Source organism: Cyprinus carpio, chromosome A9 (genome assembly GCF_018340385.1).
Source record: "Cyprinus carpio isolate SPL01 chromosome A9, ASM1834038v1, whole genome shotgun sequence".
Taxonomy (NCBI): domain Eukaryota; kingdom Metazoa; phylum Chordata; class Actinopteri; order Cypriniformes; family Cyprinidae; genus Cyprinus; species Cyprinus carpio.
In genome coordinates, this window is record NC_056580.1 from 21,033,284 (window position 1) to 21,048,249 (window position 14,966).

A 14,966-nucleotide genomic window follows, 5' to 3' on the forward strand; every position below is an offset into this window, starting at 1 on the left:
CTAGCATTGTTACACCGAAAGCATGCTAATGTGTAGCAAAGCACACACTCAAACATACGTCTAGCTCTATACCTTGTACTGTGATGCATTGGGGTTATTTTCTGGTGACCCCTTGCCCTGATAGCTTTTGTCCCAGGACTGAGACACTGTGGAAGTATCGAGACAATTAAGGTAACTAGTCCAGTGCCTCAGAGAGGCTTAATAAATCACATTCAGCTTTCAGGGCTTAGAAGGGCCAGCAGCTTGCTGGAAATTATGTGAGTGATTGGATGGATTTGGCCAGTTGTTTGGCATGGCCTTAGAGTGCCAGAGAGAAGCCAGCAAGACCCTACTTTGTAAACATGAACAGGAAAAGCACATAAGGTCTGCTGAAGATCTGGGGCTACTGTATTTATGACAGGGTTTTGTAAACAAAGGTCCTGCTATGCACTAAACGTCTATTTCATTAATGACGTTGGGATAACTGTCAAAGAACTCCCAAACGATAAAATAATTATTTTTGTAATAATTATTAATAATAATTACAAAAACAATAATAAATGTTAACAACTTTGTTATAGCGTTTATGAACAAGTTAACAAAGATGATATAATGCATGCCAGATCATTCAGTGGTATACGCTACAGTTCTAAATTTTGGAGTCAGTGCGATTTTTTTTTTTTTTTTTTTTTTTTTTTTTTTTTTTTTTTTTTTTTTTTGTAGTTTTTAAAAAAGTTAATACTTTTATTCAAGGAAACTTTCAGTTGCTCAAAATTGTTAGTAAAGACATTTATAATGTTACAAAATTTTTCTTTAAAAAAAAACTGCTTTTGAACTTTCTATTCATCAAATATTAATGGAATTCACAAAAATAGTATTGAACAGCACAACTGTTTTCAACATTGATAAGAAATGTTTCTTGAGCACCAAATAGAATTAGAATGATTTCTGAAAGATCATGTGACACTGAAGCAATGGCTTCAGAAAATGCATGCTTTGCAATCACAGGAATAAATTACAATTTAAAATATATGTGGAAAAAAATGGTTATTTTAAATTATAATAATATTTTACAATATTACTGTTTTTACTGTATTTTTTGATCAAATAAATGATTTATTAGTATTATTAATTAAAGGTATTACTGGTATTAATATTAACATTAGATATTATGCATTAGATATTATGAACAGTCAACAATACCTTTTTACAGCATTGGTAAATTTTGGTGAACGTTTTTATATAAGAAAATGAATATAATAGTATTTATTGTTTTTATACAACTTTCAGTGTTAAAAATGTATAGGATTAACATGAAGATGATAAATGCTTTAAAAGAATTATCCATTGTTAAATTATATAAACTATCACACTAAACTACTGGAGTAATGCTAATATATTTTTATGTATCAGACTGCTAATAAATTCCTATTGAATTACACTGAAGCCTGGAGACCAGAATAGCATAGAGACTTGGGGATGGCCACTTCGGGTTTAGGCTGGTAAACAACCACAAAGCACTAAAAAAAACCTCTGATTTCCTTTTCCATTTAAAAGACAACCAAGCAGCTACTCTGAAATACTCTAAACTGGCACATACTATCTTAAAGGATCTACAGTTAACAAGAAGTATACCAGTTATGATTGTGGTATGGATGCCATAACTTAATCTACTTGGCCTTTGCCAGAAATCCCCTATTAATAAGAAATGTATCATTTTACAAAGCCCCTGGGGTGTTAAAAGAAAAGTCATTCACTTAATACTTCCTTTCAGTGCTGGAAGCGGTTTTCGTGCTCTCCCCTAAACCCCTAATCCTTCTGCCGCCACAACTAACGCCTTGGGAAAAAACCATCAACACAGACTAAATAGGGATGTTATACGGTGTGACATTTCCCAGGTGCAGGATGGATAGAGAAGACGAGCCTTTTTTTCCCTCCTGAGAATTTAACTTGCGTGCTGCTGCACACTGATGTGTGACATTAAGTCAAGAAAGGGCTCACTAGGTTGTTCAAAAATGGGACCAAATTGCATGCTACCAGGATCGGCTGACTCCACTGGTGGCTCCTGCTCGGCCTGCGGCTTCCCAGGGTTCAGGACTGCTTAGGGATCTGGTGTGGAGCAGTTTGGATGGTGCTGTGTAGTTAGGCGCCTTGCCAGGCCATTCTGCTGGAATTTCCTGTCTGAATCGACTCCCTCCTGCTCGCTCCCCTCTTGCTCCTGGAGTGAGACAGAAAAGCCTTTTTAATTACACTGCTGCTGCCTGGCCTCTCAGGATATTATTATTGTTCTTGAGTGCTTCCTCTAAAGATGAGCGACTCTCAGTACAAAGCCGCCTGTCTCTCGGCTGCGTTCGGACATGAAAAGTGAATGTTTTTCCTCTACTTTGAGTACCCGTTGATAATGTCTACCACCTGCTATTGTCTTTAAAAGGGCATCAAACCACAAGCTAATCCTGACCTGCAACAGAACATGAATGTCTGGTTTTCACCAGGTCCTGACAGGATGTTTTGAACATATTAGGAATTATAATGGGGGCATGAAACATTAATACTTTTCGTAACATGGTGCCTACTACTTAAAATGGATGGGTGGATTATGTTTTTATTGTATTGCAATAAAAATATGTGTATTATTTTCAAGGGAAAGGGGGTATTTATATAATAAAATAATTTAATAATTTTTACTTAAGAGTTTAATAAATGGATTTTGTTTTTTATTGCATCATCCACTTGTTTTTATACACAAAGCTTTTATACACAAATCTTTGGTTTTAGAAATGTACTTATTTTACAGCTCAAAAGTCTACATTTATGAATTTCATAAGTAATTTGGTAAATGTTAATTTAATAATATTAATCATAGAATGCATAATGTATAATATGTTTTTTTATATTTACAAATAAAATAATTAAATCATTAGAAAGGATTTTAAAGTCCATCTGCTGAACTTTATTTGTTTTGTTTTGTTTTGTTTTGTTTTGTTTTGTTTTGTTTTGTTTTGTTTTGTTTTGTTTTGTTTTGTTTTGTTTTTTTGTTTTTTGTTTTTTGATTTGGTTTGGTTATACCAGTGTAAAGAAGTACTGAATTCATTGTATTAGACAAGACAACATTATGAGTAGGCTAGTATACATTTAGAAATCATCTCTCATTTTATTCTAAAGATCAAAATTAAGATGTTCTTTAAAAATGTGTTTTTTGAGAGAACATCTAAAGATTTTTCAAAGAATTTATCTTAAGAACATTCTTATGAACTTAAAGATTTTCTTGAATACGGCTGCAGTCTGTTTTGGTGTGAATATTTGTGCACAAGACCCTTGACTTTTTGACCATTTGTATTTAGAAAAGACAAAAATAGCATTACATGTAATATTCATAAAGTTTTATTCTTTACTGTGCACATATATTGCACATACATGTTCCCATAGTATATGTACACACACACACACACACATATATATATAGTGTACACACACACACACACACATATATATATACTATATATATATATATATATATATATACACACACATTCACAGAATGAGTTACAGCAGATTTATAGTTCCCTGAATGTTTTGTTAAAGAGTAAATCTTAAATTTACGTGTTATTTCATGTGTTTTTGCTCAATATTAATTATAGGGGAAAAACTGTTAGTGTTTAATGTTCTATTATTTTAGAATATAAAAGGGTTTCTGGTATCTCTGAGTTTTTGGGGTTACGGTTGTGCTAAAGAGTATAGCCTGTACCTTATGTATTATTCAATATATTGTATTATTTTAACTATTGTAATATATTGTATTATATTTTTAGTATACAGTTAAATTATTTAATATAGTGATCATTCATGTATAGGGAAATGCATAAGGGCACACTGGTGTTCTTTGTTGGGAACAGAGTTGATCAAACCATACGATCACACCTGTGTACCCTCCTGAGTGCTGGACCTTGGTCCTCCTTTTGGCCCAAGAACAATGGAGCTGTCTGGGTGATGGAATAAGCTCCTCTCAGGCCATCCCTGCCTCTACATCCTCATGAGGCCTTGTCCACCATCTAGTCAGAGTTACTATATCCCAGATCCAGTCTTTCAATTAATATCTGCTAAGTTGTTGTGTTTGGAGAGGTTGCCATATGACGGTTGGTCTTTTGTAGTATGTGAAACATTGCATTAGCTCAGTGAGAGAGAAAATGAAAAACTGCTCTTAGTAACTTACTAAGCATTTTAGCTCATACATGATTCTCCACACATTACAGCACCAGTTCTCATCATTCTTAAACACACAGGAATCCCATGAGTTTCCAAAGGCTTACTCAAGCGCTGACATGCTGTGCACTCGGCCAAAGCATCAATGAATGTGTTATGTATATGCATGCTTATCCTCCTACACGCAAACCCTCATTACGTTGGCTCCTATACTCGGATTTGAGAAATGCCTCTCCATATGCAACTCGCCAAGGAAAGGGAGTCCACCTTACTGGCAAGGAGAAACGCACATCACCAGAACCTAAGAGTATGCAGTCACTTTGAGCTTTTAAGATGGATTTAAGCCATCACACAATCAATCCCACAATCCTGCTTACCTGTCAGTTGTACTCTCTGCTGTGACAGTGATGAAGGGGTTAAAGAGCTGATAATTTCTCCAGGACAAATTCCTCTGGAAATACCAACATTCAAATGTAATGCAAGCTCACAAAGTACAATAACATGCACTGTTTTTTAGTTGGGTTTTTTTTGAAAACTTTGGTTTCAGAAATGTGCTAATTATTCCAGCTCAAAAAAAATTACAATACATTAAAAAAATAGTAATAATTCTTATGATCCAAAAAGACCATGACAAGTAGGCATGTTTAAATTTTTGACCGTAACTGCACTCTGTATAAAATCTGCCCATACTAAATAATAAGCACAATTTACATAGAAACAAGGTTACCTGCTAATTTCAAGTCAGTGAAGTGTGGGTTTTCATGCCAAAATATTGTGCACAAAACTGCAAAAACTTCAAGGTGAATTCGTGAATTCACCCCATATTGTTGACATCTTCCTTAGTCTTGAATCAGAATAATGCGTGCTTGAGAGCAGTGGTGATGATTGGAGTGAGAGTGGCAGCCCTGGAATGCTGACTCATAATACAGGTCTCCTCCTGATGGGCCCCTGAGAGGCCCTTGCGGCCCTTCCCCACCCTCATCTACCCTCATCTCCACACAGGTAGAGATAATGATCTGAGGACTTTACCCCCATAGTCTTTGTTCTCAGGTCAGACCTGACTCACTGGTGCACATAATGCCCAAGAATTTTAATACAGGCAAGGAATGGGCACAGACAGGCACGCACAGGAGAGGATGAGTCCATCCAAAAATAGCCTTAGGATCTCATTAAGAGCAAATAGTAATGGTAAATGCACATTTAAGATGCAGACAGTAAACTCTATTTAATGCTTACTTACTCAAGACCACCTTAAGTAAGTTCCAGTCATTAATGAATGCATGTTGTTTTTTACAAGACCCCCTTAAAGCAATCAACCTTTTTATGACAGGAAGAGCATGTTTTGGCTCTAATTTTTTTTTAGCCCAGACAAATAAAAACTCATCATGAGAAACTGTAATCCACTCATTGCACATGTAATATTGTGGAACCATTTGTAAGTTTTCAGTTATCTTGGAGATGAGAGGACCAGACTGTGGCTCAGGTCTAAAATCTTGTAAACTGCTTTGCTGTCTGCTGTGTGTCATACATAGAGTTTGTCATTAGCATGTTGCTAAGCTTACAACACTGTACTCTAATGTGCTTAAAAATACATAGTACTTTGTGAACAAGTACATTTTAAAGAAGAATTTGTTCCAGGACACTAATTTTATTTATTTATTTTGGTTCTGTTTTCTCTTTCTGTGGTGTTATCGTGTAGCATGATTGTGTAATGTGGCTTGAATCAGGGTTGTTATAGTTAACTAAAATTAAAACCATAAAAAAAAAATTTTGCTATATGAAATAAACATTAACTGATATAAAATAAGATATTTAATAAATAATGTTTATTTTATTTCAGCTAGTTGGCAAAAACGTTTCACATTTGTATTTAAACTTGATGTGCTAAAATAACTAAAACTAAAACTGGAATAAAACATATAAAAAATATCTAGATATTAAAAGAACAAAAGCAAATAAAAATGACAAAACATAACAAAATTAGTAAAACTATAAAAACTAGTAAAACTAAATTATATATATTAAAATAAATATATAGCACTATTTTATTTTATTTTATTATTTTGGAATAGCGCCTTTTGCACAAAACAGCTATATTGTGTCGTATTTTAGCCTTTATTGACATATTCACCTTTCTTCTCTTCTGTCTTTGATTCCATAGCTCCTCACTTATTCTCAACCTTCCACACGCCGATTCCAATCGACCTGCGGCACCATGAGGGGAGGTACCATTACGAGCCACATCCTCTGCACCCCATGCATGGGTAAGTTTGTTAGCTACTTCGACATTCATTTTCTTCTCTTTGCACTGATGGAGTTCTCATTAATCAAGAAAGACCCTGCTGAGTCATCTTCGATATAAAGCACACAGATTCAGAGCATGCCATTGTCAGGTCTTGTCCAGGACATCTGTTTGTCTTTTGCCTGAAAGATTGTTCAGCTCTATGTGCAGCACATGGAGAGCAAACGTCCAAGTAGTGAGAAACAAATGCCAATGTTTCAGTCAGTTTAATAGCAAAGACAAAATGAGTGTTTAGTACAAAGCGGATAGAATGTTAGCATAACTCATCCTTGTAGTATTTCATAGCTTTGGACAGCTTCTGTAAATCTGACATTAACTGAAACAATTTTGGCAAGTTTTATTGTTTGAACCTGGAAACAGTCTTAGAATGAAAAAAAACAAAGCTACGCAAAGTGAACCAGACAAACCAAATAATAAGAAATTCTTAAATTACACAATTTTTTGTTACCATTTCACTATTTTGAATGTTCATTTTATACATCTATATCTATACACACACATATATATCATGGTAATATATACAAAGACTAACTTGAGAAACAAGCAGTGCAAATGTGCATTTGCATTTAATATCACAGATAGCGATACATACTGCGAGCCCAGTGACAATTTATCATAAGAGCTGAAGCAGCCAGAAAAAGAGAATTCCTGCCTTCTCTCTCTATGTACTCAGGCTCCTTTGATTAATGTGACTTGGCTTTGACAGAGGCCCTCTAATTCATCAAGACCCTGATTTAGCTGTCCTTTTCACTGCCTGTGTCCAATTCACCTAATTACATGTATATTGCACAGCAAATTAAGCACAATGTTATATTTTGGAGGTGTATTGCAAGGGTCTGATATGGGGCGCGGACCCTATAGAATGATTCGTGGTACATATGTTTTATGTTATCACTTAGGATAGAAATCTATGTAAAAGTAGTTGTTAGAGGTTTTTCATAGGTAAATATTTGCAAAAATAAATAACACACTGATTCACCCTTACAAGAACACCATTACAATGTGTTGCTTGGAGATGAAGGTGGAACACAAATACAATGCCAGCACTTTTTCTAAAATTAACTTCATCATTTATTTAATTGTCATACACTGGCAATTGTTTGAGTTGTGACCTGCAGATTAAAATAGTGGTTTTTGTATATTCAAATATGCCAAAAGGAGCCTTCCATAGCAATCAACCTCTCCCCATATGTGTAAATAATAAAGACTTTACCAATTTTAAAGATGAATATCTAAATATTTGTACAGTATTTCAGCATGTAAACAGAGCAATTAGCATCCAGAATCTAGCTTTCCTTTCCCAGAACCTCAATGACAGCAGAGTGAATGAGAAAAACACATCCTCCCTTATTCACTCACTAGCGTTTTTCTTTTTGGAAAACAGTTTCAGATTGCAGTGGTATCGAGAACCACCCAACTTTTTTTTTCAAACCAATGTACTAACAGAAGTTGTCCAACTTGAGTAGTGTTTCTGTACGGTGAGGGGCAGCTTTGCACATATCTTTTGGGTTAATGTGATGGTAATTGAGATTTTACACTCGTGCTCGTTTTGTTCCCATCGTACATGTTTGTGTACTGCTCGTTTGGTTCATAGGTTTGCATATTAAAGTTAATACATGTTTGTAAGGTTTGGATATGCAGTAATACTGCACAGAAAGGGAGCGACTGAAGAGCATGCCTCAAGTATGGAAAAGGTTTCCATGCCAGTGGCGGTTAGCTGCAGTCTCTGTGGGATAAGATGTGATTCATCTAAATCAGGGCACCTGACCAGGAACACTGTCAAGATGTGTCATACTAATATTCTCACTGGACTTAGCAGGGAATAAGCGTGTACTGGATATTTCCACAGAAACTGCTTAATGAAAGCACATATTGTCAAAATATGAACATTTCATATTAACCGAAGGGGTAGAATATAAGAAGTGTACTGAATATCAATACAAATAAAAGATGTAGATGTGATATATATATATATATATATACAGTAACAGTACCTTCATGGTACAAATATGAATACATCACATATTGTCGGAACGGTGGCTGCCACTTATTTTAGTAATGCAGACACTAAAAGAATTTCAAATGGAGTTATTGTGTTGTGTTACTATAAGCAGGTACCACCCATGGTGCAACAATAGAAGACTGCTAAAATGACAGGTAGCTATTAAGAAGAAGCTCTTTAAATGCACCATGACATACCCTGTCTATGACTAAGGTCTCCTTAACCATTCAAGTACCATCTTGTCAGAGAGAGGGCGTAACAACAAGACCTCAGTTATCATTCTTGTCAGTAGGGGCCCTCTTTTTCTTATCCCTTGACAGGTAAAGTTGTAAATAATGGCTTATTATTGAGGGTTCAAACACCCTGAGCAGTTTTCCTGATTTATTTATACGTTGACATGTTGTCTTGTCAATTTTGACTGTCTGGCAATCACTGAGAAATGTGAGAATGTACCCAAAACTGGTTTAATATATGTTTTTGTATATTTAGGAGTTCTATCTTGCTGTTGTTGATATACTTTTCCATAGACATACAATTATGGCAGGAAAGACTTCAAAAATTGCTAAAAAAGAGGTGCTCTACCAACAGAAGAGGAGGTGCAACCAAAAATCAAAAAGTCATGTCAGTTAGAAAAGGTGCAACCCTCACTCTTGAAGAAATCCAACTTCATTGGTTAAAATACATGCGATGTTTAGGCCATTATCCAGCCCTTTATCAGACATTAAGAAAAGCAGTAACAAACTTTGCTTATACAGTACATTCTTGCAATCAGCAACAGGTGTGCTACTTTGCCACTTAGGGGAGTGGCTTCCAAACAAGATAAAAAATAAAAAAAAAAGATCAGTAGAACAAACCATAATCAATTTCTTGATTGAAACCTTTGGGAAATAATGTTTCTAAAGTAAAAATCCAAAAAGTCTCCTTGGTCTCCTGGTCTTCCTATTGGGTTTTCCAAACTTTTATGAATTTTAGGCAATGTGCAAAAAACTTCAAAACCATTGTAAATATTATTTGTATGCATTATAAATGTATTTTTTGTTTTCAATTGACATCTGTTGATCTTCAGCTTGTGACACTGTAACCAATGGTCACTATAATTACAACCATGCTGACATTTTCTGTGGTGATGCCATCTGTTGTGATACTGTTGTCGATGGTCAAGATGGCAACCAAAACACATGCTTATGTGGCCGCATACAGATAACAAGTCTTTTCTGGCAGTTTGCAAAATCATAGCACTATTGCAGGCGAATATTAATTTTGAGCACTTGCTCTGGCCATCCCCCCTTTCCACAAATGGGGGGGGGAGAATTTGGTGGTTTGTGTATGGCGAGTCTGTTTTCTTTCAGCTCCTCAAGAACAGAGACGTCTTTATGGCTATCCTTTCAAGGAGGCTGATGGCAGAAAGTTGGCAACAGGACAAGCTTGGTAGTCTGCAGGCGTTTACTGGAAACTGAGCACGACTCAGGCTGGGTGCAGGTTGGCCTCTGAACAGAGATGGTATAAATAAGAGACTGAGATGAGGCGAGACTGTGCCAAGCATAATGCATCTGATACCCGCCACTCAGATAGTCACTGTAGGCTTTGCTCACATCTCATTTAAGGTACAAAAAAAAACAGTTTATCCATTTTTGAAAAATGCATGAATTAAAGCAATGGTTTCAAATTCTGTCATCATTAACTCACCCTCATGTCATTTTAAACCCATAGTCTTTCTTCTGTGCAATTGCAAAAGGAGATGGCAATAAATTTCTTCAGAATCTCTTCAACATCTCTTATGAAGTCATAAAATTGCTTTGTGTGATGAACAGACCAAAACTTAAGTTATTTACTGATTTTACTGAAATTACACCCCTCCCCCCCCACACACACACACACTCGAATCTCATTTGTGCCATTTGAATATGCACATATGCATCATAAATAATTATAAAACACAAAAAAAAAAAACAATGGTGTTTGGCATCATCAACCTAGTATTGATGTCAAATTTGAAGATTTTTAAATGAATAGCGACTTAAAATTCAGTCTGTTTCCCACACAAAGCTTAAACATATGTAAAATGTAGTTATTTTAACTACTTTTATAGTACTGGAATGGTACTTTTAGTCAGTTTTTGCAGCTTGGCTGCATTGGTCACAGTTTACTTTCATTGTATGCCAAACAGCAAAATGCAACTTTCTGCTAAACAACAACTTCTTGGTTTGGAAAAACATGACGGTAAGTAGATGATGACTGAACTGTTACCTTAAGTATTTGGCACATAACTAAATATATTTTGATGGAGGCAATCTGTAATCCTCTTCATTCAAATGTCAACAAATCTAAACAATATACACTTTCTTAAAAGAAACATCTCCGTCTTATTGAGGCAAAATATTTTTTTCTTTCCTGTTGAGTAACGTCTAATTTTCCTTGAAACAAAATGAATGTGCAGCTATAGTTGTAGCCTGCTTGCCATCAAATCCCCAAAAGAACCGACCATCCCCCCGCAATTTGCAGCCTGAGCGCAGAACACACCCTTGTGGAACGCAGGCTCTGATTCATACGCATGGTCATTTCCTCTCCCAGTGGAAAGTAAAGTAGTATGGGGACATAGACAGGTCTGCTTTATTTAACACTGTCTGACATCCCTTCTGTGTTCAAGAGCACTCCATTTAGGGTCTCGACTGCAACAAAAGAGCTCTCTGGGATACTTGCTTCTGATTGGTTAATCACAGCATTAGCCAGTCAGAATCATTTTGACGTCATGGTCCAGAACACATTTTTGGGTTTATTTTACAATAACAACTTTATCTCTCAGGACCTTTGTGTAGCTCCAAGATTATGGTGATAGCAACGCCAAGGTCATGGGTTCGAATCCCAATGAATAAATAAACTGAAAAAAGTTGCTTTGGTTAAAAGCTTCTGCAAATGCGTAAATGTAAAAGTAGGACATCAGATTCTGTTCTTGCTCTTGTCCAGGTGTTCAACCACTGTACACTAACATGTAGGTCATGGGTTCGAATCCCAAGGAGTTCATGAATTGAAAAAAATGTATAGCTTGAATGTAATGGAAGTCGCATTGGATAAAAGTGTCTGCCAAATGCATATATGTACTAGTAGGACATCAGATTCTGATCTTGCTCTTGTCCAGGTGTTCAACCACTGTGCATTAACATGATCGAGGGAACCACACGCAAACATCTCTTCAGACATCTCTCTGATTCAGAAGATCACACTGTGTACTCTACTTTCAGGAAATGTTAGAGTTACAGCTGCCTCCTGGCTGGTGTATTTTGGACTGGAGTGCGGGCGGCGTAGATACCTGCCAAGACATGACACATTTATATCCTCACCACGACCTGTGGGCTATCTGTGAACTTCTGCCCCACTATCTTGTTTTACACATCAGTTTCTTTAAACAGTGTCTGAGAAATGGAAGGGGGGGTATTAAGCAGTCTCATTATAACATTTCAGGCTTGTGTGTCTTCAGAGGCGTCCATCCCACACAGACATTACAACGACCATGTATTACTTAGTAAGACTTAGTCTTGACTTGTTTAATACCTCAGGTGTAAAAGGAGGAGTAGCTTGTCTACATTTGGGAGTCATGAAAAAAAAACATGACCAGTTTCACAGTTCACACTGATGCCCGAACCCAGTCTGTGAAGGCCCTTTGACCCAGTTAATACTGTTAGCTGACCCGAACCTAAAATTGTTTGCCAGCAGCTTGCTAAGTTCTGTCAAGAATGCATAGTGTGTGTAATATTTTCTTTTATTTTTTATAATTTTAATGTAAATTTAATATATGAATTTGCTTCTCAGATAAGCTAATTTTAGATTTGCAGGGGACATGGGCTGAAAAATTAAAAGGGATTTTTGGCATCATCTAAAAAGGAAACTCTATGAATCGTGCACCATAAAATCAAGATTATGCATTGAGGAAGTAAATGGTCATTTTTGATTTCCTGGTGACTATAATAATGAGTTCTGAGCTTGTTTTAAGTGAAATAATTAAGGTCTGTCTTTGACACAGTGAAGAAGATTATCATGACATTAAAGTATTTTCACGTGGACATGGATTTACACAGAGGGTCTCTAATTACGCTACACTTAAGCACTTAAACTATGTGGCAGCTTGTCTTTGTGTAAGGAACTAACTGAGCTCTTCTTTCTCTTTGTCTTTTGCTAGACCACATGGATTAGCTGGCAGTCCAGTTATCTCCGATATCTCGCTCATCCGACTATCGCCTCACGCTGCAGCTACTGGAGAGTCACCCTTCAACCCACCTCACCCGTATGTCAACCCACACATGGAGCACTACCTGCGATCAGTCCACAGCAGTCCCACGCTCTCCATGATCTCCGCAGCACGAGGACTGAGCCCTCCTGACGGTGAGTCTCATATTGTTCTCCATGTCCCACGATACAATACCGTTCGTTAAAAAAAAAATTCTAAAAGAAAGTAATGCTCATATTTTGCAAGGTCACATTAAATTGAGCAAAAGTGACAGCACAGAACTATAATGTTAAAAAATGTTCTTTGCAAAGAGTCCTGAAAAAGATTTCCACATAAATTGTAAGCAGCACAGCAGTTTTTCCGGTTTTCAGCATTGATAATAATAAGAAATGTTTCTTGAGCACCAAATCAGTCTGGACTAATGGCTTCTGAAAATTCAGCTTTGCTATTACAGGAATAAATTACATTTTAAAATATATGAAAATAATAATAATAAAAGTTATTTTAAATTGTAATAAATTTTACAATATTATAAATGCAGCCTTGGCGAGCATAAAACACATTTTAAAAACATCTTACTGACCCCAAATCTTTAACTGGTATTGTATATTCAGGCATATATTAAATTTAAATTTACTCATCCTCATGTATTTCTGAATTTCTAAAAATATGACGTTCCTTTGTGAAATGCAAAAAAAAAAAAAAAAAAAAAAGGTTTAGCAGAATTTTCATAGCTTGCTTTATGTAATAGAAGTGAATGGTGACCGATCTTCAAAAATGACTCATGTGCTGTAATGAAAATAATCTCAGGCCATATTATATTGTATTAGGAAAGACAGAAACTAGGTACTTTTACAATACTTTTATTGTGCTTTTTGATGTTTTTGGTGCTTGACAGTCCTGTGAAACCAGTCAGAGTGAATATCCTATCTAGCGTCTTATTTTATGCTTGAAAGAAAAAAGGAAGTCATAGATTTGGAATGGCACGAGGGTGAGTGAAGTATAACATCTGGGACAGTCAAGGTATTTCTACAATGGCTTACTAAAAACATGCTTCTTTGTGATACTACCTCCATGCTGTGCCAGTAGAAATTCAAGAGCACTTTCGTATCACCCATTATGCCGGCTGAAAGTGGGTTTTATGTTTGTGAGGGTATGTCTGGGAGAAGGAATAAAAACATTGGTCAAGGAGGATAGAAAGCTAATGGTTCCCGCTCCTCCACAATCTCAAACACAACAGAAGCTCTCTACCTTTGTTTATATCCTTTATTGTGTCAGCAATTTGGACATTTAGCATGCTAAAAACATTACTGTAGACCTGTTATTATTTATTTAGACCTGAATATGTAAATAGATGATTGTCAGAAAGGAAACAAGAGTTTACTAAAATCTCCCTTGCCAAAGCCTGGGACCAGAGATAAGTCATAAGTCATATATATATATATATATATATATTTTTTTTTTGCCCAGTACCTATTTTGCCCACACATTATACAATCAACTAATTTCATGACAGAGCAACAGTCTTGCAGAAGTCAGTCATGTTCTCATGTTAAAAAGAAGGCCCATAAAAGAATAACTGATTAAGATTGGTGGAGATGTCCCCAGCCCCAGAGCAGTCTTCTGACTGCTGATCTGCCTTCATCGCTCCACCGCCCCAGGGCTTTTTCAGCTCTGGCCTCTGCCGTACCCCTCCTCACTTCGATTCTGAGCCCCTCTAGGGATGCAGTTATACGATCCGGCGAGCGTGGAGAAAATAAACGGCCTTGTTCTGCCATGAATCCAGCACAAACACAGGTCTGTTCTTTTTTAACCTCGCTGGGGCCTAATTGTTCCTGATAGAGCTGTTATGGTATGAATGGCCAAGCAGGCAAGAATGAGGTCGAAACCCCCCCACCTCAATCCTGAGTGTCCTATAACTTAAGCAGCAAGGACTGAACTGCCGTTATGTCTTTGTCGTAGGCGAGTGTTACAGAAATGACATAGGAGGCACTAATGATTATCTGACCTAGGCAGAAAGATAAATAAACATATCTATGGTATTTATTAGCTTTGACACCTTTAGTCTGGGGTTTACTAGGTGCTGATGTTAACAAATTTACCTAAGTTTAGGCAAGGAGCTTAAGGGGAAGGAGAGAGTAGAGTGAGCTGCACCACTTTTTACTTGTAGATATACTGCAAGATGTCTGCTATAAACTATATATCTATGTAATATAATTTTTTTAAAGACTTTAATTTTTGTTCAGCAAGGTCAAAAAAAC

At 36.3% G+C, this 14,966-nt stretch overlaps 1 protein-coding gene across 2 annotated transcripts in view; it reads left to right on the plus strand.

Annotated features, from left to right (window-relative positions):
* Nucleotides 1-14,966, plus strand: part of LOC109096381 (zinc finger protein GLI2-like) — a 69,462-nt gene that overhangs the window by 31,432 nt on the left and 23,064 nt on the right. For both annotated transcript variants that reach the window (XM_042764071.1, XM_042764072.1), the window contains exons 3-4: nucleotides 6,341-6,443; nucleotides 12,658-12,860. In XM_042764071.1, the coding sequence (XP_042620005.1) occupies nucleotides 6,341-6,443; nucleotides 12,658-12,860 (306 nt within the window). The remainder of the gene's footprint in view (nucleotides 1-6,340; nucleotides 6,444-12,657; nucleotides 12,861-14,966) is intronic.